Source organism: Dromiciops gliroides, chromosome 3, assembly GCF_019393635.1.
Source record: "Dromiciops gliroides isolate mDroGli1 chromosome 3, mDroGli1.pri, whole genome shotgun sequence".
Classification (NCBI taxonomy): domain Eukaryota; kingdom Metazoa; phylum Chordata; class Mammalia; order Microbiotheria; family Microbiotheriidae; genus Dromiciops; species Dromiciops gliroides.
The window spans coordinates 82,602,341-82,628,939 of record NC_057863.1 but is presented as its reverse complement, the minus strand read 5'-3'; the positions used below and the strand labels follow the sequence as shown (position 1 = coordinate 82,628,939).

The 26,599-nt window shown below is 37.4% G+C and overlaps 1 protein-coding gene across 1 annotated transcript in view; it reads left to right on the top strand.

Annotated features, from left to right (window-relative positions):
• Positions 1-26,599, top strand: part of CPO (carboxypeptidase O) — a 108,133-nt gene that overhangs the window by 55,049 nt on the left and 26,485 nt on the right. The window contains exon 3 of the mRNA XM_043993359.1: positions 16,525-16,608. Within this exon, the coding sequence (XP_043849294.1) occupies positions 16,525-16,608 (84 nt within the window). The remainder of the gene's footprint in view (positions 1-16,524; positions 16,609-26,599) is intronic.

The following is a 26,599-nucleotide window of genomic DNA, read 5'->3' as shown; positions in this document are numbered from 1 at the left end:
GGGCTTTTCTAACTTAGATGATAATATATAAAGAAATGCTTGGACATAATCATAGATTTTCCTTTATAACTGAGATACGTACTAAATGTTTTTGGATAAAGTTTTATATTATTTTTCCCCCTCTCCATAACCCTTAGCAGAAAGTGGTACTATAAAGCTCTGATGTCCTTCTGTTGTTCATACCAAGGATTTAGGAATGAACCTGGACTGAAAAAAATGCATTATCTAGGTTGCTGCTTAAGACCACATTCTTTCCCCTGCAGGAAGCAATATTTCCTATTTCCCATTCCATAGCTCTGAAGATGAATATATTCTTAATCCATGTTCATTTCCATTCCATACCTATGTCAGAGCCAGAATCATAGATGACTTCTTTTCATTGCAAATGGATGAGAACAGTTAGTCACTGGTGCTTAACTTTTCATGGAGACTAGTAACTTTGGCTTCTTTTCTTTGAGTACTATTCTAAGCTGCCAAAGGTCAGGTGACTAGCAAGTCTTAGTTTGAGGTTAGCATTGGCAGATCTGTTGCTTGATACTGCTTACTTTCCCAGTAGGTAATCTTTATTGGAAACTTGATAGGAAATGACCATATGGTATTGGTAGAGACTGGCTAATTAGACCATGCCATGATAGATGTCACATGAAGCACTATTTAGCCACAAAGTCTTCAATCATTTATTAAGTGCTTAGCAGCATGGTATAGTAGAAAGAATACTGGCTCTGAAATGGGGGATATGGATTAAATCCTGCCTCTGACCTTGGAAAAGGCACATGATTTGGGTCTCGGTTTCCTCATATGTAAAATGAGGAGGTTGGACTAGACCAGGGGCTCTTGACCTTTTGTGTGTCATGGATCCTTTGGCAGTCTTGGAAAAGTGTAGGCATTCTTTATCAGAATAATGTTTTTAAATGGATAAAATAAAATACATAGGATTACCATTGAAACCAATTATATTTAAATTGTTGTCAAAATCTTTTTAAAACATGAATTCACAGACCCCTAAGTTAAGGACCTCAGGTACTAGATTATGCCTGAAGTCAAATTTTGTATTTGTGATCCTTTGTGTTAGGTACTAGGAATACAAAGACAGAAATGAAATAGGCCCTGTCCTCAAACAGCTTATATTCTCTCTCTCTCTCTCTCTCTCTCTCTCTCTCTCTCTCTCTCAGAGGGTGGCACAGTGGATAGAGTGCTAGACCTGGAATCAGGGAAACTCATCATTTTGAGTTGTGTGATCCTGGACAAGTCACTTAACCCTGTTTCCCTCAGTTTCCCAATCTGTAAAATGAGCTGGAGAATGAAATGGCAAACCACTCCAGTGTCTTTACCAGGAAAACTCCAAATGGGGTCACAAAGATTTGGACACAACTGAAATGACTTAACAACAACAACAACAATGGTAGATAGGGAAAGACACTAGCACATATAAAAACAAAGGTTAGAAAGTCTCTGCTCTCAAAGAGCTTGCCTTCTACTGGAAAGGACACAATACGTGCACAGTTGAGTAAATGTAGAATGCATAAAAATACAAAGTGATTATGGGATGTAGCACTAACAACTTGGGGAATCAGAAAAAGCCTCTTGAAGCATGACAAAGATGATGACTAAGTAGAATTATAGCAATTGTCACATTTTTTCTCTCCTTTTGAGCAATGCTCTGGCAAGTAGATGTGTGAGATAGGCTAGATTCAAGAAGACCCATCAAAAATTCTGTGAATTTAAAATATTTCACAAGCAGCCTATGTATTTTTTATATATCTTGAAAACAAATATTCTAATACCGGTACCAAATCCCCATTTTCCCCAGCTCTCAATGCAGCTGTGAGTGAGGATATTTCAATTTTATCACATTATCTCTTAGCAGCAATAAGGTATAGAAGTGATGACTAGAAGCTTAATTAGACCAGAAGGGTCCCTGGGGTTATCAAATCACCAAGGGATCAAAGGAAGGAAGTCATTATAGGGGTGGAAACTCAAGCACAACTAGGAGGACATAGACACAAAATAGACTGGGTGGGTCTAAGGATCCAAGAGATCAGCACAGGTAGGGAGGGACAATTGGATTTGTACAGGAGGTCCATATGGATCAGAGTCTTGAGAGATCAGGAACCCAGGCTAGGAACCTGAGAGACATAAGGTCAGTTTTCCATGTTTGGAGAGGGGTGTGGGCGGGCGCGGAACAAAGCTTGGTCATACGGGTATGGAGCAGACTGGAAGAATTTGAGCACCCAGAGGCTGGAAACCAAGCAAGCCAATTCATGGCAGCTCGATTTGATTCAATCTTTAAAAAAAAAAAAAGTTTATTAAGCACCTGTTATGTTTAGAACACCATGCTAGGTCCTGCCCTCATGGAGCTTGTGATGTAGAAAGACATCCAGAAGTAATTGACATAAAAATGAAACATGGTTAAGTATATGAGGGAGATATGGATAAAGTGTCACGTGAGGAAAGTAGAGAGAATATCATTCCAGTTGGTTGGATGAGGGGAGGCACAGTGAGACCAGATACCAGCAATCTATAAATTCAGTGCAGCAAAAAGGTACAGGTAGGTTAAGGATTGTGGCTACTAAAAAAAAAGAAAAAAAGAAAAAAAAAGAAAAGAAAAAAAGGGGTGGCTAGATGGTGCAGTGGATAGAGCACCGGCCCTGGATTCAGGAGTACCTGAGTTCAAATCTGGCCTCAGACACTTACTAGCTGTGTGACCCTGGGCAAGTCACTTAACCCCAATTGCCCTGCAAAAAAAAAAAAAAAGAAAGAAAGAAAAGGATTGTGGCTACTATTCCTACGACAGAGGTTGCTTGTTCCCTTGACTTAATTTCAAGGTTTCTGCTTAATGCTAGGCTGTGTGGTGTGATGGGGCAAAAAGAGTGCTGATTTGGGAGTGAAAAGATCTAGATTCAAATCCTCTCACTGCCACTTTATTGTCTACATGACCCCATTGGCTAAAGGTTTCACTTTTTTTTTTTTTACCTCCTCCCTTAAATCCAATTCAACTCAAGATTTCAACTTTCCTGATGTTATTGATCCTCTTTGAGAATGAAGGATGAATAGCAGAAACACCTTTTTCCATTGTAAAATGAAGGCATTTGGATGGGATGATCTCCACAACTACAGCCAGTTCAAAATCTATGAGAAAACCAAGGTGTGTGTGTGTGTGTGTGTGTGTGTGTGTGTGTGTGTGTGTGTGTGCGCGCGCGCGCATGTGTAGCCAGAAAGGCAGAGCTCTGTTGGGGATATTTTCTTTTGATAGCACTGAAATACAGAATTAATCTTTTGTGTTAGAGATGTCAAACATGCAACCCTACGATGGCATCCACAACACACCCAACTGCAGCTCAAACTAGATTAAAATATAATTGATAGGGAAAGCTAGGTGGTGCAGTGGATAAAGCACCAGCCCTGGATTCAGGAGAACCTGAGTTCAAATCCAGCCTCAGACACTTGACACTTACTAGCTGTGTGACCCTGGGCAAGTCACTTAATCTTCATTGCCCTGCAAAATAAAAAGAAAAGAAAAGAAAATATAATTGATAAATATTTTAAAATAAATAAAACCACAATATAAATGAATATAAATAAATAAAAACAGAATATAATGTTAATATGTGGTTTTATAAATTAATATGTGGCTACAGGGATCCTTATGTGTCTTTTAGTGGTCCCTGTTTCTACTTGGGTTTGACAGCACTGTTCTGAGGACTTTTAACACCCTAGGACCATGCTGCTTCTTGACCTGAACACTCAACATTATTTTGGGGAATTCTGAAAGTGGGAAGCCCATGCATGTCTCCTTTGACATTGTTCCAAGATATTACTAGGAAAGTTCTTGACCAGGTCAGGTGCACCCTGTCTGGAGAATTATGGGGGAATAGATAGGGACAGAATTCACTCACAATGAGAATGCATAGTGATGAATTGTGATCTGCTCCATCAAAATACCGACATCGATGAGATCCTACATCACCAAAGTAGGTCAATGTGTATACACTTCTGTTTCTACTGATTTTATAGGTTTTTCACAATTGTGTGTTTCATATTGATCATTTTATAATATTCCACATATCATAATTTGTTTAGTCATGTTTAATATATATAAGTTGTTTCCAAGGTTTGTTTGTGTTTTTTGGCTAAATCTTTTTTTACAGACATTGTTTTTGGTAAAAAAAAAAATTCCTAACATTAGAATAATTGAAATTGGGAGTTTTGTGAGTCTAGTTGTATGTCTGTATGTATACATGCATGCATATATGCACATGTGTATGTATGTGTGTGTATGCATTCATGCATGTGTGTGTGTGTGTGTGTGTGTGTGTGTGTAATTGGAATTTGGTCTAAAAGTATCAAGAGCTTTATTTTCCAAAATGTTTCCACCAGTCTATAGTGCCACCAATAATGCAGACATTTCTATTTCCCCTGCAACTCTGCCCACCCCAGGGCTTTTTTCATGCCACTGCTTTATTCTGTAGTTGTGCAGCTGATATTTTTAGCCAAAGTATAGGACTTTACATTTATCTCTATTAAATGAAATTGTGCTTGCATGAGAAATACATAGGAGAATTGGAAACAACAGGACTATTTCAGACATACATGGTTTACATCCAAATTAAAAAAGGAACATTTTATTATACTACTTTAGGACCTCCTTTTATACCACTGTCTAAATCACAAAGTTCTATAGAATATATAAATTTCCAAAAAGTCTAAGTATATTCATGTGAGGTAATTAGTAGGCCACAGGAGATGGACGAGATTTTTGAATTTACAATTCTTCATGTCATTTAAAAATCATAAAGACAAACAATTATTATATTGTATTATGTTATATCATATTATATTTAATGTTACATCTATTTAAAATAGATATTAAAAACATCATCATGATACATTTTGGAACTACAATCTAAATCTTTTCAAAGATCTTGTTTATAGGTCACATTGTCTGCCAGCATTCAGATGTTTATGAGCCTGCAAAATGTTTCTGTTTCTATAATTTTCAGTGTTGCAGTGACAAGGAAAAAATACAACATCCATGATATTTGGGAGGGATGTAATAAAAAATGAGTGTGATATGAAAACAGATGGAATCCATTCCTTAACAGATAAATGGTCAAATGATATGAGTAGGAGGGCAGCTAGATGGCGCAGTGGATAGAGCACCGGCCCTGGAGTCAGGAGTACCTGAATTCAAATCCGGCCTCAGACACTTGACATCTACTAGCTCTGTGACCCTGGGCAAGTCACTTAACCCCAATTGCCTCACTCAAAAACAAAAAAAGAAACAAAACCAAAAACAAAAACAAATGATATGAGTAGGCAGTCTTCTAAAGAAGAAGTACAAATTATCAATAGTCATATTAAAAATGTTCCAAATCACTAATAATTAGAGACTATTAATCATATCATTAATATGCATACTAATATCAATGCACATATTAAATATTGTACATATTATGCATATTAAAGCATCTCTGAAATTTGACTTTACACCCATCGGATTAGAAAAGATGACCAAAAAATGAAAATGATAAGCGTTGGAAGGGTTGCAAGGAAATAATTCTGTGATTAGAATTATTATCCACTGTTGGCAGAACTATAAATTCATATGGCCATTTCAGCAATTTGGAACTATGCCTAAAAAGTTAGTAACCTATGAAACTGACTCAACAATACCATTATTATTCATTTAAGCCTGGAATATAAATAGTGACATTATAGTGTCATGATCAGTAAAAATACTAAAGTGATCAAAGAGGGGGAAAGACCCATATCTACAAAAATATTTATTACAATTCTTTCTGTTATATCAAAAAACAAAATACCCCAACAACCCTGGAAACTAAGGGAATTCCCATCTATTGCAAAATATCTAAACAATGTATAGCAGCAGTTCAGAGTCAATAGCATTCGCTGTCTTAAGATCGAGCTATGCTGAAGTTCCCTATTTCTGGACTCTTGATCCATTCAGTTCCTACTCAACAGGAATGATCTAGGTGCTTCTGCTGGATTGAAATTAAGATATCTGATGCTTGTTGTTGCTTCACGACTTTCCTTGATGCTATAATAAGGGCGGTTGAAAATTTCTGGGAGATGATATTTTTTGGAATGGGACCTGATTTTGAATCCCAAATGAAAGTTGTTTCTGGCTTTCTTGTCAAAAGAGGGAAGGCTGACATCTGGTCTCCCCTAACCAGAGCATCCTCTTGATGTAGGAGGCAAAAAGGCGTTAATAGAAAAACCTAAGACCCAAGTTCTAATACAGATATTAGCTCTAAAAGGGAGTCAGATTCCAGTTAATGGATAACTTATGTTAGGTTCTCATACCCACAGTGATCAACATCCATAATGGGCAGAATGGGTCAGGTCAAAATAGCAATAAAGGAAAAAGACAACCTATAGAAATTCTAATGAAAAATGATTATATTTTGAATCTAGCCATGGGAATCAGAAAGAGACATGTGCAGAAAAGGCCAAATTTGTCCCCAGCTTCACCTTATGACGTGTAAACACCCAAAACACCCCTAGGTGGAGAATATTATAATGAGTAGGACAGGCCCTCCCCTGTACCTCCCCAAGGTGGAGATTATTATAATGAGACTGATAATCAATGTATCTATACTATAAATGTAACTGTCTTTTCTTTCACTATTTGAGAGATACCTTTCCACTTTTCTGGGTCTCTCCCTGTGGTCACCCACAGTATTGCAATAAAACTTGGGAAACTGAGTCACTGAGTCACGTAATTCTTTTGGGACAACTCATAATCAATTTGACTCCAAATTCCATCCCACATCACTCTCTCTACCACCTCCTACCACTCACCATTATCATTCATATGCAGAAGCTACCAAGCTACCATTATGGATTGGCAAGGTGAGGGCTCTGACACTACCACTCCATCGTGATTAGAAATGCTCTGTTTTTCTGCCTTGGGGGTGTTTTTTTTTTTTTTTAAGTTTACTTCACTCTTTTTCTCTGTCTCTTACACACGACTCCTACTGTCACTTATTGATCACCTTGGTGCCAAGTTGGGAACACTCCCAAGGAAACAGACTTAATCCCTTTTTTATCCAGAAAATTCTTTTGTTAAGCATTTGGAAAGGAAGTCTGGAAAGTCCATCACTAATAGGTAACTTGATCATATTTCATGTGGGGAGAAAATCGTCACCCAAGCCCAAATCACATTATTTGGTTTGAAATAGATTTAAGACTCAAAAAAAAAGATTGCTCATTTGGACAAGGACCTTGGTTTTCAGCACACATATTTCATGTAAATGTGATTGATGATCTATATTTTTCCCCAGGGGTATTCTTTTATTTACAGAGTGAAAACTGCCAACTTAGACACAGAATGTTTTTGGTATTGAATCTGGAGATGCTCATTTAGAATGGCAAAATATATACATGACAATATATTGGAAGGAGAACAAAGGGAAGACTAAAATGCTTCTTTTTTGTTTTGTTTTTTGGGTTTTTTTTAGGCAATGGGGGTTAAGTGACTTGCCCAGGGTCACACAGCTACTAAGTGTCAAGTGTCTGAGGCCGGATTTGAACTCAGGTACTCCTGAATCCAAGGCCAGTGCTTTAACCACTGCACCATTTAGCTGCCCCTAAAATGCTTCTTAAAGATATATTTTAACTAATTAATCAACAAACCTTTTTTTTTTAGTATTTGCTATACCCTAAGGGGAGCTAGGTGGCACAGTGGATAGAATGCCAGGCCTGGAGTCAAGAAGACTCATCTTCCTGAGTTCTAATCTGGCCTCAGACACTTACTAGCTGTGTAACCTTGCACAAGTCATTCAACTCTGTTTGCCTCAGTTTCCTCATCTATAACAGGGCTTCTTAAACTTTTTCTACTCATGACCCCTTTTTGCCTGAGAAATTTTTATGCAATCCTGGGTATATAGATATATAAAATAAGTATACATAACCTTTTATTATTACCAAAATTTTCTCAACCACCACATTCAGTTATGTGACCTGATATAGGGTCATTACCCACCATTTAAGAAGCTCTAATCTTTAAAATTAGCTGGAGAAAGAAATGACAAACCTCTCCAGTATCTTTGTCAAGAAAACCCCAAATGCGGTTAGGAAGAGTCAGACATGATTAAATAAAAACAAACATACCCTAGGCAGTCTGCTAAGTTCTGGGGATACAAAAAAAATAAAAAATAAATAAATAAAGGAAAAATACTCCCTATCCTCAAGGAACTCACATTCTAGTGGGGAAAGACAACATTCAAACAATTTTGTACATATAAGATATTGTTGTTTGTCCTTCATTTTTTAAGAGGATGAATGACATCATAGGGTGATGTTTTGACTTGCTCATGAATTGGATTTAAATGAGGCAGAGTTACACAAAGTTGGTAGCCTCACTCTCCCTCTTCCAGAGTCATCAAAGTCCAGTGGCAAGACAAAAGTCAATATGACTCATGATGGCCTACAATGCAGTGAATAAGCTTGGCATCTTTTATGTCTGACCAAGCTCTAAGCACTCCATGGGGTCTGCTTCAGCCCCCTTCATGGATGTTGGAACAAATTTTTCTTGTCCACCCATTCCACCTGGGGAAGTCTTCACATGCTTGGGGTGTCTCACCAAGGAGTTTGAGACCTGACGTTGGGGTGTGACTGATGGGCATTCTACAGCTTCTTGGAGCCAGGAGTGTGAATTGTGTAAATCAGATGGACACTAAAGGTAGATAAGTAGCCTAGAAAAGGGTTTGGCAAGCCCTCACACCAGTGATGCTAGTCATCCAGAACATCCCATGCACCCCAATGGGAAATAATGTCAGAGAAAAGGTACTGCCAATGGAGGTGACTGAGAAAGGCTTCTTGCAGAAGGGGGGATTTGAGTGGAGTCTTTGAAAAACTAAGGAAGTGAAATTCATTTTGTCATTCCTTCATTCAGCTGACAGAATCACAAATAATATCTAATTTGTTTTCATATAAGGCCTTAAGCTTTACAAAGCACTTTACATATGTTTTCTCATTTGATCCTTCCAACAATCCTGGGAGGTAGGTGCTTCTTTATTCCTCTTTTACAGATGAGGAAGCTAAGATTGAGACAGGTTATATGACTTGCTCTGAGTCACACAGCTAGTGCCTGAGAAAAGAGTCAAATTCAGGTCTTCCTGATTTTAAGTCCAACACTCTTATCTACTGTGCCACCTAGGAAACAAATAAAGAAGGCAGCAGACACCTTGAAGGAGAACCACAGAATCATTATAACGTAGGTCAGAGCACAGATGTTTTGTGTTGTGATGAATGAAAAGTCAGAGAGTCATAATTTCTGGGTAATTAATAATCAATTTATTAATTATAGCTAGCAAATGATTAATAAAATGAAGGTCACTGACTTTCTCTCATAAACCAAAGATGAACCTTGGGGGAGGTGGAAATCACCTATGACAGGTTAACAATTCATTAGCAAATTAATATTATAATGAGAGGTGGGTCTGTTCTAATAAGGGGCTGGGTATGTGACCTTGATTATATCACTCTTGGACGGGAGAAACTCATTTCCCTAGACAAAAGGAACTACCTCCACCCAAACCACTTATGTAGTTCAACAATGGGCCAGAATTTACCTAGATGAAATTCTCTTTACCATTTAATTAGAACTAAGCTTTCCCAGTTGGAAAGATTCCCAAGAACAAGGAGAATACTAACCCAATCTTATTATCAGCCCTGTCCTTCAGAGGTTGCTTTGACCTAGTCGAGAATGAGGAAACAAAAAGGGAAAAAACCCCTGGATCCTCTAATATTAATTGATTATTGATAATTATTTCTGTCAGTGTAGGTCTATTCTTTTTCTCTGACATAAGTCATAAGCATCACCTTTTAAAAAAAATAAGTATTTTTATTTAAAGTTTTGAGTTCTAAATTTTATCCCTTCTTCCCTCCCTCCCTTCCCTACCCTCCTTTCCCTCCCTGAGGCAGTGAGCAATAAGATATAGATTATACCTGGGTAATTATATAAAACATTACTGTAATAGTCATTTCATATAAGAAAACATGAATAAAAGAAAAAATGAAAGTAAAAAATAACATGCTTCAGTCCATGATCCATTAATATCAATTCTTTTTTTTTTTTTTTTTTGTGAGGCAATTAGGGTTAAGCGACTTGCCCAGGGTCACACAGCTAGTAAGTGTTAAGTGTCTGAGGCCGGATTTGAACGCAGGTACTCCTGAATCCAGGGCTGGTGCTCTATCCTCTGCTCCATCTAGCTGTCCCGTATCAATTCTTTCTTTAGAGGTGGATAATATACTTCATCATTAGTCCTTTGGGATTGTCTTGGATCATTGTATTGCTGGAATTAGTTGTCATTCACTGTTCTTCATCAAAGAATATTGCTGTCTCTGTTCACAACGTTCTCTTGGTTCTGTTCAATTCACTATACATCAGTTCATACAAGTCTTTCCAGGCCTTTCTGGAATCATCCTGCTTGTCATTTCTGATAGCACAATAATATTCCATCACCATCATATACCACAGCTTGTTTAGCCATTCCCCAAATGATGGGCATTCCTTTGATTTCCAGTTTTTAGCTGCTACAAAAACAGTTGCTATAAATAATTTTGTACAAATAGATCTTTTTTTTCTTTTGGGGGATGTCTTTGGCATAAACATCATTCTTAAATCTCCTTCCCTGTAGAATTTCATTATTCCTCACTCTTAATGACTTGACCTCAGGAATTGGCTCATCTCTGTCATTAAATTATGTGACCCTGAGCAAGTCCATCTTTCTGGACTTTCATTGCTTAGTATTTTTTGTCTGGACCTATGATTTTAGTAGTTTGGAGAATTTTAGGTAAGGAAATTTCTTCTAGTAATGCAAATGTTTGACTATTCTTCCATCTATAGTGTTGGTCTCACAAGCCAGTACATGTCAGAGGGTGCTTGAATACAGGTCTTCCTGACCTTGAAGCCAGTCCATTCCTCCATACAGTGTCTCAGTTCTGTTTACAATGAAGGGGGGTGGGGCAGCTAGATGTCCCAGTGGATAGAGCACTGGCCCTGGATTCAGGAGTACCTGAGTTCAAATCCTGCCTCAGACACTTAACACTTACTAGCTGTGTGACCCTGGGCAAGTCACTTAACCCCAATTGCCTCACAAAAGAAAAAAAAAAGACCATCTAATACAATGAAGAGGAGGACTGGGTGATCTCTACAATCCCATCAAGTTCTAACAATCCAAGAATTTATAAGCCTCTCAATACTGCCTTTATAAAACCTGAAAGCTCATGCTTCATCTTATAATCTTAAGGACCAAATAGCTATTTAAAGTTTGGCAACTCTGGTTACTGTGACCACCCCCCCCCCCCTTGCCATTTCTTCAAAATCCTTTCTAGAGTTCTTCCCTCCCTTCATCTTCTAAAAAAAATCTGCCTCTTTTACAAACATGTCTTGCATAGAGAAAGTAATTAATATAAATTTTTGTTGAATGAATAAATAGATCACCATCAAGAAGTCAGGTTTTTTTTTAAATAAATGAAGACTCAGGTTCACTGACATGCATAAAAAGGATTTATGATCACTCCTTTAACACTATATGACTTGAAACTAGGAAAAAAAGGAGGAAGCAGATAGATTACTTTGACAATCACAAGAGATAATAGAGTGGATAGATCACAGGATTTAGAGATAGAGAGGCCCTTAGATCTAGTCCAATCCATTCTTATGTATGTTATAGTGCTCTCCATTTCTTTCTTTTTTTTTTTTTGCAGGGCAATGGGGTTTAAGTGACTTGCCCAGGGTCACACAGCTAGTAAGTGTCTGAGGCTGGGTTTGAACTCAGGTCCTCCTGAATCCAAGGCTAGTGCCTTATCCATTGTGCCACTTGGCTGCTCCCCCATTTCTTTTTTATTTTGATGCCACTGGTCTAAAAGGACTTTATACACAAATTTTAATAAGCTTAAAACTTCAGTAAGAATTTGGGGGCACCCATATATTCACTCTGAGTCATCAACCATGATGTTCAGGTGAAAGGAAAGCAATATTTACAGTGTTAAGTCCTTGGCAAATAACTGTGCTGACCAAAATATAAGTTGTACTTTTCTACATCTCCATAGAAAACCTGTAAATGGGCTTCAATAAGTATTATTTTTCAGTGTAGACATACACATAAGTATTAATATATAATATGTATGGATATATGTCTTTTGCATTTAAAAAAAATCATTGTTTTGTAGTGGCATAACCTTTACTTGGACCACTATGGCATCCTAAAATTTTTGTTCTGTAGCCATCAAGATTAACTCATTTGTCTATCTGTCATTTCCCATGAACCCTTAAGGCTTTCTGCTGAAGACCTCTGAAGTTTTGATCTTCAGAAGAAAAAATAGTTGGTCTCCATACAGACTGTGTTACTTGAAAGACTTAGAAAGCCAGTGGAGATTTGGGGTTTTATCACTAATTACTTTCATGAGCACCTACTTGTAAAACCACTTTCTAAAAGCCCTCCGATTTTCAGAATTCTTTCTTAATATGCTTATGTGATATACAGTTATCCCTTCCACATCTTAACTTTCCCCTTCATGGTTTCAATATAACATGGGTCAGCATAATAAATTAAATGGAAATTTTGGAGAGTTTTGCAGAAGCTGCAGCCAACATGCAAAGCTCAGTAGACTACACAGAAAAAATTTGGAAACTCAGAAATGCATAAAATATATGTATACTATTTTAAAATCTTAATTATTTTAGCTTTTAACATCTTTAAAAAAATTTTTTTTTAATGTTTTTGGTGAGGCAATTGGGGTTAAGTGACTTGCCCAGGGTCACACAGCTAGTAAGAGTTAAGTGTCTGAGGCCGGATTTGAACTTGGGTACTCCTGAATCCAGGGCCAGTGCTCTATCCACTGCTCCATCTAGCTGCCCCAGCTTTTAACACCTTTTATCTTTCAATACCTTTTCAATATCTTTCAGACTTCTCTGATTTGAAAGGAGGGCCAAAAAATTTTACACTCATTTTCCAGATCATTGGGACACCATGCCCCTAACTCTAATGATGTGGAAGTGCTAACTATACTTAATACTCAATGGAATAATGATTCTAGTAATAACTGTGTATATGTATATGTACATATAAAATTATACTGCATACAGAACTTAATCTCAGAAATAAAAGAAGCATTTTATTTATAAACCATGATAGGGATTACATTAGAAATTAAGGAGCAATTAATAGGTCAGTAGGGATTCTGGTATATAAGGATGTAATTTTTTTAAGTCACAAAATTTGAAGAATGTACCTGTTTCAAAGACTTGTGTGGCTTAAAGCAAGACTTTTAGCATCCATGGCACTAAGTTTCTGTGAAGAGAGGGTTGAACTACATGACCTCTGAGGTCCCTTCCAGTTGTAAATCTATAATCCTTTGATCTTATCTTTTATTTAAGGCAATTATATGGTACAATGTTTGGAGTCAGAAAGATCTGAGTTCAAATCCAGCCTCAGAAATGTGGGACCTTGAACGAATCACTTAACTTTTGTCTCTCTCAAATTACTCATCTGTAAAATGGAGAAATAATAATATTTACTTCCCAGGGTGGTTGTGAAAATCAAATGACATGAAATGTATCTGTAAGGCACATTGCAAACTTTAAAGTGATTATTTATATTATTTATATATATTTATATTATTTATATATATAATATATATTTATATTTATATATAATATATATAATTTATATTTATTATATATATTATTTATATATATATGTTTGTTATCATTATTATTTCATATGAGCTAAATTTTAAATAGCCTAGGTATGCCTCATTTTAGGCAAAAGATATGTCCCTGAAAAGTTGTATAGAAATTTAATTTTTATCAAATCAAGCCTATTTTACACACAGCAGGAACCCCCTTATTTAAAGGCATCCTACAGTGAGTCCTCCTTGAAAAGAAGACTCCTCTTGTAAAGCAGATAATTACCCCCTAATTTATCTGTTTGGTAAGTTTAGATTTTTGCATAATGGGCTCCCTTTTAGCAAATCACCCTCAACATAGAATGACATTATAAATACAGCTGAATGAGGAAAATCTCTTACATTCTAAAGATTCTCTTAGGGAATGTGTCAAAGAAAAGGAGAGGGACAGAGAGAGTGGGTTTGGTTGTCCATTATTTGGTGGCTAAAGACCTTGCTTTGTATCTATTTTATCTATTCTTATATATTTATGTGTTTTCTCCCCACCCTGATAAGATATGAGACCCTTGAAGGTATGAGGTGTTTTGTTGGGTTTTTTGGTTTTTTGTTTATTTTTTGTCCTTGTATTTCCAGCTGCTAACAGAGTGTATGCAGTAGGTGCTTATTAAAAGCTTGATAATTGATTAATTGTCTATACTGGCCCTAGTGGCCTCACGCAAATATAGGAGAGAAGAATTGGGTAAGAGTTGAGGGTCAGCAGACTAGGCTGTCACCCAAACCAAGATGGAATGAAAGCTAGACTCATACATGAATGGGCTGCAGAAGAAAATATCACTGGAAGTCCACTCCCTCAATCTCCCATGCCTCTCTTCTCCATTTCTCCAGTACACTGTGTTGTTTTCTACCCAGGTTACAATCACTGGTTTTACCCAGTCCCCTAAACTGAAGGGCAGTTGGAAGGCAAGGCCTGTGTGACAAAGCAATGATGATGTGCTACAAAGAATTCTGGAGCTGGAGTCAGCAGAGCTTGCTCTTACATGTACTAGCTACGGATCCTAAGACAAGTTGCTTTACCCTTGTGATACTGACTTTCCTGCTCTTCAAAATAGAGAAAAGAATATTATTTCCCTTGTATCAGGGACAGCCCTTTGAAAGCTTTAAGGATAGGGACTGTACTCATGATCTTATTGGTACAGGGAACTCCTGGAGGAGGAAATTCCTTCTTTTATTGGAGGTCAGTATCATTTCTGCAACCTAAAGTTGAGAAGTGAAATGATTTACCTAGATCAAATGGCTAGTAGTGTTACCTGTGTGACTTGAACTGAGGTCTTCCTGATTGCGAAACTAGATCTCTGGTCACTATAACTGACTACCTATCCTTAAAGCACTTTCTAAAAGAGTCATTGCTGATCTAGCTCCTTGCCTTGAACACATAGTAGGAGCTTAATAGGTAATTGTTGAATTGTTAAAATAAGTCCAGTTAGATATGAGCAGGCTGTGATCTAGTTGGAGGCATCTAGGTGGTGAAGTGGATTGAGTGCTCAAATCTGGCCTCAAACAGCAGTGTGACCTTGGGCAAGTCACTTAATCCTGTTTGCCTCATTTCCCTTGGTTGTCAAATGAGTTAGAGAAGGAAATGGCAAACCACTTCAATATTGCTGCCAAGAAAACCCCAAATGGGGTCACAAAGAGTCAGACATGACCGAACAACAAATTATTTAGTTGGGGTGGGGGGGTGGAACAGAAACAGAGAGACACAGAGAAATAGAGATGGATAGAGACAGAGATGGAGACAGAGAGACAGAAACAGTGAGGGACACAGAGAAAGTTGGAGACAGAGAGAGAGAGAGAGAGAGAGAGAGAGAGAGAGAGAGAGAGAATGACAGAGAGACAGAGAGAGAGAATGACAGAGAGACAGAGACAGAAAGAAATAGAGACAGAAACGAAGAGACACAGGGAGAGATGGCAAAACAATATACTAAGATCACCAAATAGCAGCGCTATTGAGATTTGTAAATGTTACCAAGAAGGTATTGTAGGGGCTGGTTAACACGATATAAAAAGGCTGTGCAGGGGCGGCTAGGTGGCGCAGTGGATAAAGCACCGGCCCTGGATTCAGGAGTTCCTGAGTTCAAATCTGGCCTCAGACACTTGACACTTACTAGCTGTGTGACTCTGGGCAAGTCACTTAACCCCATTGTCCCGTAAAAAAACAAAAAAACAAAACAAAACAAAAAAAGGCTGTGCAAAACTTATTCCATTTTGTCCAGACATTCCATCTCAGATGAATCCGTGTCTAGTAATTGAACTCAGCAAATGGAAATTCCCTAGTTTAGAAAGAAATGCTGAGTTCTGATTAATCCTAAATGGGGAGAAACAAACTGGAAGCCACCATGTCTGGGTCAACTGTAGTCTGCTTCCCAAAACCTCCTTTCCTATCCCTTCTGAGAACAACACTCATTAGGCAGCTCAGTGGTGCAGTGGATAAAATGTAGGATATGAAGTCAGGAAGACAAAATTATGCCTCAGACACTTACTGTGACCCTGGGTAAGTCACATTCTCTCAGCCTCAGTTTTCTCATCTGTAAAATGGAGACAATAATAGGACCAACCTCTCAATAACTGTTGTGAGGATGAAATAAAGTGCTTTGTAAACCTTAAAGTACTATATCAATTTGAGCTATTATTATTATTATCTGTAAAATGGGGACAAGGTTAACACCTCCCTCATGGGATCTTCCTGAAGAAAAATGAGATAATGCATGTAATGTGCTTAGCCAACTTTTAAATGCTATATGCATACTGGCTCTTATTAGCATGGCCTTTATTAGTAAACATGCCATTCTCTTGAATGATTTTTTGCAGCAAAATGCTGTGTAGTCACTGTGTTCACTCTATGACCACGTGGCAAGTGCCATTCCCTCAGAAGAATGAAGCTTCTTCCATCAGGTAGTTTCCTAGTGCATTGATAAATCCTTTCCTCTTGAGCCTGACTCCTTGACTTACTTGATGTCTAGTCCCCAGGCACTCTCCAGGTTGAGAAATTCCCCAATAGTATCTCCAAGTCCTCAAAATATTCTCTGGAACCTGCAACTTTTGCCGTCCCCTATTTCTCCCCACCTCACTAATCAATCAATCAGGAAACAAATGAACAATGAACAACTGGATGAATAAATGAATGCATAAATAAGTGAATGAATGAATGAGTGAACAAGCATGTAAATAAACAAATTGGCTCTTAAATGAGGCCATATGGCAGGATGAAACATTTTGTTTAGTAGGTGACTTGATTTGCTGCTCCGCATCTTTTGATCATCAAACAAGAACATCAAACAGGAACATAATATTGTTTTATTGCTGTAAATGAAGGCACTTGCACATGAACCACTGATTCTTTAATTGCCATGACCTATGTAATAGCATTTCCTCTGACTCTTCTTTCCCAGAAGTTCCCCGGGACAAGAAAAGGCAAATTAATCCAATTGGGATTTGAGTCCTTTGGTTCTTTCTGCTCTAGGTTGATAATTTAGATGCAGGTGGCTTTATTGCTGAGCAAACGATAAATTTTCTTCTCTGTGACAATTTTACCTAAGCAACTGAGCTAAAAAGTATGATATCAGTTTGAAAACATGGGAATGGGCATCCTGGCAAGAGCTAAATAGTAGACTGAGCCAGCTTACTTTCTTTTCCCCCTATTTTCATTTAATATTTTCCCCTAATTACATGTAAAAACAATTTTTAACATTTAGTTTTTTAAATTTTGAGTTCAAAATTCTCTTCTTTCTCCTCTCATTGAGAAAGCAAGCAATTTGACATGTTATACATATGCAGTTAAGCAAAACATATTTCCATATTACTCATCTTATGAAAGAAAAAAAACCAAAAAAAATAAAGGAGAAAAAAGTATGCTTTGATCTGCATTCATACTCCATCAGTTCTTTCTCTAGAGATGGATAGTATTTTTCATTATAAGTCCTTCAAAATTGTCTTAGAGAATTTTGTTGCTAAAAATTTGTAAGATATTCAGTTGATCATCATATAATATTGTTGTTACTGTGTAAAATGTTCTCCTGGTTCTGCTCATTTCACTTTGTATCAGTTTATCTAGGGTATTTCAAATTTTTTTTTCTGAAAGCATCCTCATCATTTCTTATAGAACAATATATGTCACAACTTGTTCATCCATATCCTTCTGTTTCCAATTTTTGCCACCACTAAAAGAGCTCCTAGCAATATTTTTGTACATTTAGACCCTTTTCCTTTTTTATTATCTCTTTGGGATACAGACCTAGTAGCAGTATTGCTGGATCAAAAGGTATGCATCGTTTTATAGCCCTTTGGACATATTTCCAAATTGCTCTCAGAATGGTTGGGTCAGTTCACATCTCCACCAACAGTACATTAGTGTTTCAATTTTCCCAAATTCCCTCCAACATTTGTCATTTTCTTTTCTGTCTTATTAGCCAATCTGATAGGTGTGAGGTGGTACCTCAGAGTTGTTTTAATTTGCACTTCTCTAATAAATAGTGATTTATAGCATTTTCATATGACTATAGATAGCTTTGATCACTTTATCTGAAAATTGCCTGTTCATATCTTTGACCATTTATCAATTTGGGAATGGTTCTTATTTTTACAATTTTGACTCAGTTCTCTCTAAATGATAAATGAGACCTTTACCAGAGAAATTTGATAAAAATTATTACATAGTTATTACTGTGTATTCCCTGCATCCTATTTTACCACCTACTTATCCCTCCCTTCCTCCTCCCCGCCCTCCCCTGTCCATCCTCAAAAGTGTTTTGCTTTTGATAACTGACTTCCCCAATCCATCCTCCCTTCTATCAGGTGTCCCCCACCCTATCCTCTTCCACTTCTGCTTTCCTGTAAAGTAAGATAGATTTATATACCTAACTGAGTGTGTATATTATTCCCAATTTGAGCCAATTTTGATGAGAGTAAGGCTCTCCCCTCAACTCCTTCTCTACTGAAAAACTTTTTCAAACCTCTTTTATGTGAGATCATTTACCCCATTCTATGTCTCCTTTTCCTTTTCTCCCAGTGCAATCCTCTCTCACCCCTTAATTTTATTTTTTAGATACATTGCCAATATAATCCCATTATAGTCACCTCACACCAGTGCCCTCTTTTACATATACTCCTAACTACCTTGATAATAAGAAGGTTCTTAGGAATTATGAGTATCATCTTCACATGTAGGAATGTAAACAGTTTAAACTTTTTGAATTATTTATGATTTCTCTTTCTTGTTTAGCACTTTGTGCTTCTCTTGAGTCTTGTATTCAAAGTCAAATTTTCTATTCAGCTCTGGTCTTTTCATCAGGAATACTTGAAAATCCTCTTTTTCCTTTCATATCCATTTTTGTTCCTGAAAGATTATATTCAGTTTTTCTGGGTAAATGATTCTTGCTTGTAATCCTAGATCCTTTGCCCTCTGCAATATCATATTCTAAGCCCTCTGATCCTTAAATGTAGAAACTGCTAAATCTTGTGTTATCCTAATTGTGGCTACACAATATTTGAATTGTTTCTTTCTGGATGTTTGCATATTTTCTCCTTGATCTGGGAGCTCTGGAACTTGGCTATAATATTCCTGGGAGTTTTTATTTTGGTATCTCTTTCAGGAGGTGATTTGTAGAGTCTTTTAATTTCTATTTTACCCTCTGGTTCTAGAATATCAGGGCAGTTTTCCTTTATAATTTCTTGAAAGATGATATCTAAGCTCTTTTTTTAAAAAAAATCATGACTTTCAGGTAATCCAATAATTCCTAAATTATCTCTCCTGGATCTATTTTCCATGTAATTTGTTTTTCCAATGAGACATTTCACATTTTCTTCTGTTTTTTTTTTCATTCTTTTGATTCTGTTTGATTGTTTCTTGATGTCTCGTGGAGTCATTAACTTCCACTTACCTAATTGTTAAGGAGTTATCTTCTTCAGTGAGCTTTTGTGCCTCCTTTTCTATTTGGCCAATTCTACTTTCTTAATAGTCCTAGATTTTTTATGACCTAAAAGAACCAACTCAGGAGCAAGATGTATTGGAAAAGACCTTACTTACTCCAGATAAAAGGCAATGAGTATCAAGTCCCATAGTAATCACTCTGCTACATGACCAAGCTGAACTTGGGGAAGTTACTGAACCCTTCTGGGTTTCATAGTTATCACAGGATTTATATTTTGTCCTCTGGTATTTAAACATAGTTATTAAAGCCTATGGTATGGGAGTGAGGAGAAGGAGATCACCATTAGTGGGACAAAAAAGCAAAGATAACTATCACAAATGGTCACTGATATGCAAGTTTCGTGGAAATAATAAGAGAAACAATTAACTGGACACTGATGTACACTAAAAGAACCAGGACAGAAGCCAGTGTGACCAAGAGTCAGCCAGGAATGCAGGAAACTCTCAGATTTGATGATTGAGAGGAACTCAAGTTGCTATGGGATAATAGTTTCCTCTCCTTCTGAGTTTCCTATGACATCTATTCTGGGGCACGTTCTTCTCTACCCCCTCTCTTTTCCTTTGGATTACTGTCTACTGTAAGCTCCTATGGCAACAGAACCTTCTGCCATCTTGTCATGTCTCAGACCCTAGTTCTAGATTCTTCCCCACAGTCAAACAAACCTCAAACTTTGTCCACTATAACCCACTTGTCTACGCATGGCCAAGCCTTTAGATACAACCTTGACCTTGTTTTTACCTATCAAATCATTTCTCTCTCTCTTTTTTGTACTTTCTATGAGTCCCATCTGCCTCACATTCTCTTTCAACACCTGCCTCAGGTTCAAATCCCAATTCCTGCATCTGGCAGCAGTATGACCATTAGCAAGTCACTCGAACTCTCTGAGCCTCTATTTCCTCATTTGTAAAATAGGGATAATACTGATAATAATATTTTTCTCCTTTTTTCTATCAAGTAACCACTTCAGAAGGTTTTAGAGGCTCAAATGAGGTGATGTAGATAAAGTTCTTTTCATATTTTTGTATATCTGCCAGAATTATTATCTTGTTTAAAGCAGAGCTTCTTAAACTGTGGGTCGTGACCCCATGTGGGGGTCCCATAACTGAATGTGGGGTCACGAAAAATTTGGTAACAAAGGTTATGATGTGGGAAGTGAAAAAAGGGTTAACAGAAAACTTAAGAACCAAGCTTTAATTCAGATATTAGCTCTAAAAGGGAGTCAGACCCCAGTGAATGGATAACTTACACGTCAGAATGCTAGATCAATCTGACCCCAAATTCCACCCCACATCAGTTATATATACTTATTTTATATACCTATATACCTGGGGTTGCGTTAAATTTCTTGGGTGAAAAGAGGTTGCAAGCAGAAAAAGTTTAAGAGTCCCCGGTTTAAAGGCCTTCTTGTTCCTCTAGTGATCAGCAGGAAGGAGATCAGGAAAGGTGCTAGAGGAGATGCAAGAAAAGCATAACTAGCAACTAATAGATTTGTGCCAAATTTCATAGGGACCAGGACTCGCATCTGCTTGGTTTATTCCACCCTGACTTTAGACTTGCTCGTTCAGGTTAGTCATAAAAATCAGAGGGCATGATGTGGCCTTTTCTTACCTTGATTTGTGACAACAGTCCTTTCTTATCTGAGACATCTTTTCCTGTAAGTGGAGCCCAGGCAGGTACAACATCTCTGCAGAAGAATGAAGAAGCTGCTTTGGGCTGTTTGTCTCTTGGGGATTCTTGTCCCTCGAAGGTTTGGACTGAAAGTGCAGTATAATGGGTAAGTATGAAATGGAAAGGGGAATTTAGAAGCTTGTAGAAACAATGAGTGTTAGAGCTGGAAGTGACCTTGGAAAAGGTACCTAGTACATAACCTTGTCATTTTAGAGAAGAAGAAACTATTATATATATAGTTTGGATAGAAATTTTTAGCTATGTAAAGGGGGTGGACAGTCCAATGGGGTTTGGTCCTGGGCCATTACAATATGTTTAAGATCCAATCCAAAGAGCAGTTACTACAAGATACTCTGCTTGGCTCTGGTGTTACAAAGACAAAATGAAAAACAACCCCTTCCTTTCCAGAACTTATATTCTCTTGAAATAGGGGATGTGGGGTAACATGTAAACAGTTGAAACAGAACTTGTGAACAGATGCTTATTTGAGGATGGTGAGAGTACTAACATCTAGGAGAATCAGAAAACCCTTCCAGTAGGCATTGACATATCAGCTGAACCTTCAAGGAAGCCAAGCATTCCAAGAAAAACACTTTTTCCCACTTCAGTTAGAAGTACTAGAACTTTTATTAAACAACTTTACTTAGAAAAAGGAAATCATATCTAACAGCAAACATTTGTCTAGCACATGCCAGGTCTCAGAAATATTTTTGCTTAGTTCAATAAAGTGTGAATATTAAAGGTAAAAGGAAAGAAATTCATATTCCATGTTTTCATTATCTCTTAGTTTGCTTGCTCTGGTTCATTTATCTAGTCTATTTGACATTCTACTCTCAGATTGTTCTTTTTTACCAACGTGGATTTATGCCACATGACTGAGTAGACTGAGCAAATAGACTTAATCTTAGATCATCTCAAATTCTATTCTCCTCCCTGCCCCTAACATGTGCTGCGACTGGGGACAAGTTCATCAGATACACAGATTAAATTCAATCAAACTGCTGAAATCTGGATTCTCTCCATTACCAAATAATGTGTTTGAATATTTTTTTCACTATCAGGATCATTTTTGTTGTTGTTCAGTTGTTTCAGTCATATCTAACTCTTTGTGACCCTATCTGAGGTTTTCTTGGCAAAGATATTGGAGTGGTTTGCCATTTCCTTCTCCAGATCATTTTATAAATGAGGAAATTAGGTAGGTAACATGGTAAGTGACATGGTTAAGTGACTTGCTCAAGGTCATACAGCTAGTAAGTGCCAGAGGTCAGATTTTTATTTAAACTCAGGAAGATGAGTCTTCCTGATGCCAGGCCCAGGCACTCTACCTACTATGTTACCTAGCTGCCCTATCAGGAACATAGATCTAGAATTAAATGGATCTCAGATGTCACCTAATTGAGAAAAATGAGGACAGAGTGAGTTTTAGTAACTTGTCCTAAGGTCACACAGGTAGTAAGCATTAGAGGTAGGATGGGATTCCAGGTCCCTTGGCTGTAGTCAGCATTCTTTCCACTATACCACACCCAGGACTTCATCTTACACACTGACAATATGCTACCTCAAAGAGGCAGTGTAGGAAGAGTCAAAAGCATGGAAATAAGATTTTGAATCTCAACTTTAGCACTGACTATATGGCCATGAGAAAAGTTATTTAACTTCTCTTAGCCTCAGTTTCCCAAAATGTAAAAGGTGATGCTAATACTCATAATACTTACCTCGTGGGATTGCTTTGAGGACATCATGTTCATCAGCTTTAAGGCACTATGCAAATATAAATTCTTCTTAAGGTCATAAGACCAGTGACTTAGAACTGGAAGGCAACCCCAAAGGTCATTTGGTCCAGGATAATATAGACTGGGAGTAGTGGAGAGAGTTCAAAGCAAAGAAGGGGGAGGTCTATGATCTTGGATGAGAAAAAAATGCATCTTTATTTTAATTTACCTCCTTTCATTTCATTATCTCCTCACTGAAATTTAGCACTTCCTTCAACTATGAATTTAAGAAAAATATATATCCTAAGAAGGGATGCATAGATTTTACTGGACTGCCAAAAGTTTAAGAACCTTTGATCTAGTCTAGTTTTACATGTGGGGAGACTGAGGCCCAGAAAAATGAAGAAATGTGTCCAAAGTAACAGAGCTGCAGATCTGGAACTCAAGTCCAGATGCTGTGATGAAGAGCCCTCTAACTTCAAATATTGCTCTCCTTTCACTACACATCATCACCACCGGCACCACCACCACCAACTCTATCATTATTGTGGTCATCATCATGACCATTGTCATCATTACTGGTAGCAATAATTTTTGTTTCTGAAATGCCTTATCTGTAAGGCAGAGCTAGGAATATTCATTAACCTCACAAAGGGTTGGACAGGAGAATAATAAAGATGATTACCAAGGCCTGTGCAACCCACTGAAGAGGCTGACCCCAGTGAGGGGGCTTCAAATGAGCTGGCTTCCCGCTGACCTCTCCTCATTATAGGAATTGGGGAAAAGCAGTTTAGAATGTGTCTATTTGTCCTTATTGATCCTTTTCAAATTCATTTTCATTTACTAGTATTGAAACAAAATGCTCCTTGCTGTATGATTCCTACTAATTCAAAAAACAGTAATCACTGGCTATAATTTCCATTCTGGAAACTCACTAGACCTTTGTTAATTGCTTTGAAAATAAAACACCATAATATGCTTAAGTACATTCTCTTTCCCCAAGGACCCCCAAATACTTCTTTTTGCACCAATATTTATTGTACAGAAACCTCATTGTGGAGGCCTGTCAAAACTCTGACTGGTGATCTTTGATCTGGGGAGTTTATTAATGATGAATCCCAAAGAATCATTTTCTCTCTTAAACATTTTATGAGTTCCAGTTCAAAAAGAATACACAAAGTATAATAATCCTTCCATTTGATCACGTGAAATAAGAAGGGTGCTAATTTGGGGGATTAGCTAGCTCTCCTTCTCCTTCCCATTTCTCATGTATTATTCATCAGCCTAGAAATTGACAAGGTAAAAGCAATAGCAGCCTCTGAATGAGGGGTTTAAATATTGGCTTAAGTGTTCTATTTGACTTGGGGAGGTTAAGTATCATATTCTGGTTCAATATGAAAAGGATAAGCTCTTTTTAATATCAAAAGCCTTCACCTGAACACTAGAGGGTCAGGGTTGATTTTTTCCCCCATCTTAGATGAACTCAGTAGGAAAAGGATTCTTGATCCTTCTTTGGTCCAGGCTAGAAGCCAATCTCTTCAAAAAGACTACTTCTGAAAATGGTTAGTGAGGGGCATGAGGGACATGTTTGCCAAGGTACTGAGAAATATTAACACAATCATTCAGCTCTTCTGGACCTTTTGTCAGTAAAATGCTCATGGGAGGAGAGGAGCTGGCCACATGATGCCAAAGGCCTTTTTTAGCTCTTTGACCTGTGGGATAACTCTTCTTCCTGCCCCCAACCCATGTAAACTTTAAGAGGAACTGACACTATGGGGAGTGGCTTCAAGGAGCAAATAAATCCATGTATTATCACAGAACAGATGTTCACCTATTTTATTGTAGATACTTTGTGTAGTATGGTGAAACTTATTGACCCCTTCTCAGAAAAATGTGTTTAAATGAATAAAATAAAATACATATGTTCACAAAGGAAACTGGTTATATTGAAATACAATTGTCAAAATACTTATTACAAAAACCCCAATTCACGGACCTAAGATTAAGAACCCCTATTTAGAAGAACTGACAACCACGTCAGAGCAAACAAAATAAAAGCCCAAGATTGGGTCCTAGGTATTCCTTTCATTGAAAGGGATCTGGATCAAAAATTTGCTAATAACGTACATCTGTCAAGTTTATTTATTTATTTATCTGTCTATCTAGCTCTTTGATCTATTATTCTAACTTATTTTTTCTCCTTTTATCTATCAAGTATCTATCTAATTTATCTATCAGGTTCTTTGATCTATTATTCCAACTTATTTTTTCTCTTTTTTCTCTTTGTAATTCAGCCCAATATTTTTGAATATTTTTCCAATTACATGTAAAAACATTTTTAACATTCATTTTTAAAATTTTGAGTTCCAAATTCTCTCCCTTTCTCTTTCCCATCCCTGTTCCATGAGATGGCCAGCCTAAGGTTTAAAGTCCTATGTTTCTTGACTCCTGCTTATCTGACCAGTCCAATTTCATAGTCACACTTTTCTGTGCTAGTCAAAACTATCCAGGGGGCGGCTAGGTGGCGCAGTAGATAAAGCATCGGCCCTGGATTCAGGAGTACCTGAGTTCAAATTCGGCCTCAGACACTTGACACTTACTAGCTGTATGACCCTGAGCAAGTCACTTAACCTCCATTGCCCCGCAAAAAAAAACCCCAAACAAACAAAAAAACAACAACAAAAAACTATCCAGCTAACTATTCCTTCAGAGAAAACATTCTCCCATCTCCAATGCCTTTGGAAAGGCTGTTCCCCATGTTTGGAATATGCCCTCTTCTTACTTCTGCCTAATAAAATCCCTGAAAGCACATCTCAGGTACTCCATCAATATTCCTTCCAGAATAAATTATATTCCTTTGTATATACATTATATTTACATATCTGTGTACACATTGTACCCCCTCAGCAGAATGTAAGCTTCTGGAAGGCAGGGACTCTCATTTTTGTTTTTGTATCTCCAGCATTTAGCTCAGAATCTTGCACATAGTAATAAATGATTTTTTTAATTGAATTGGGCAGAAAAGCCCAATTCTAAAAGGTTTGCTAAACTATGGCCATAGTAAAACTCAACAGCCTCATTTGCACAAATGAATTAACAGTTGCAAAGAACTTTGTAAACCTTAAAGCACTAGATAGTTCATGGGGGAATAAATGTCTGCATTTCTTTTTGAGGCTGTGATAAAACTCCAATCCAACTGCAGCCCCATTTCTACCATGAGGATTCCTGGATGACTCCTGCTTAGGGGCAGGTAGGAAAGAGAAGGTCAATCCCACCTCTGAACTCTAAACTATTAGGAGATGTACCATTTCTTCTTTTTTTTGGGGGGGGGCAGGGCAATGAGGATTAAGTGACTTGCCTAGGGTCACACAGCTAGTAAATGTCAAATGTCTGAGGTTGGATTTGAACTCAGGTCCTTCTGAATTCAGGGCCGGTGCTTTATCTGCTACGCCACCTAGCTGCCCCTGTATCATTTCTTTGGGTGATTATCTCTTGTATTAAATATACTATTTAGCCCTGGAAGTAAATTTTGTATAGCATCTATCCTAGTAACTTTTTTTTTCCACAGAGGAGGGA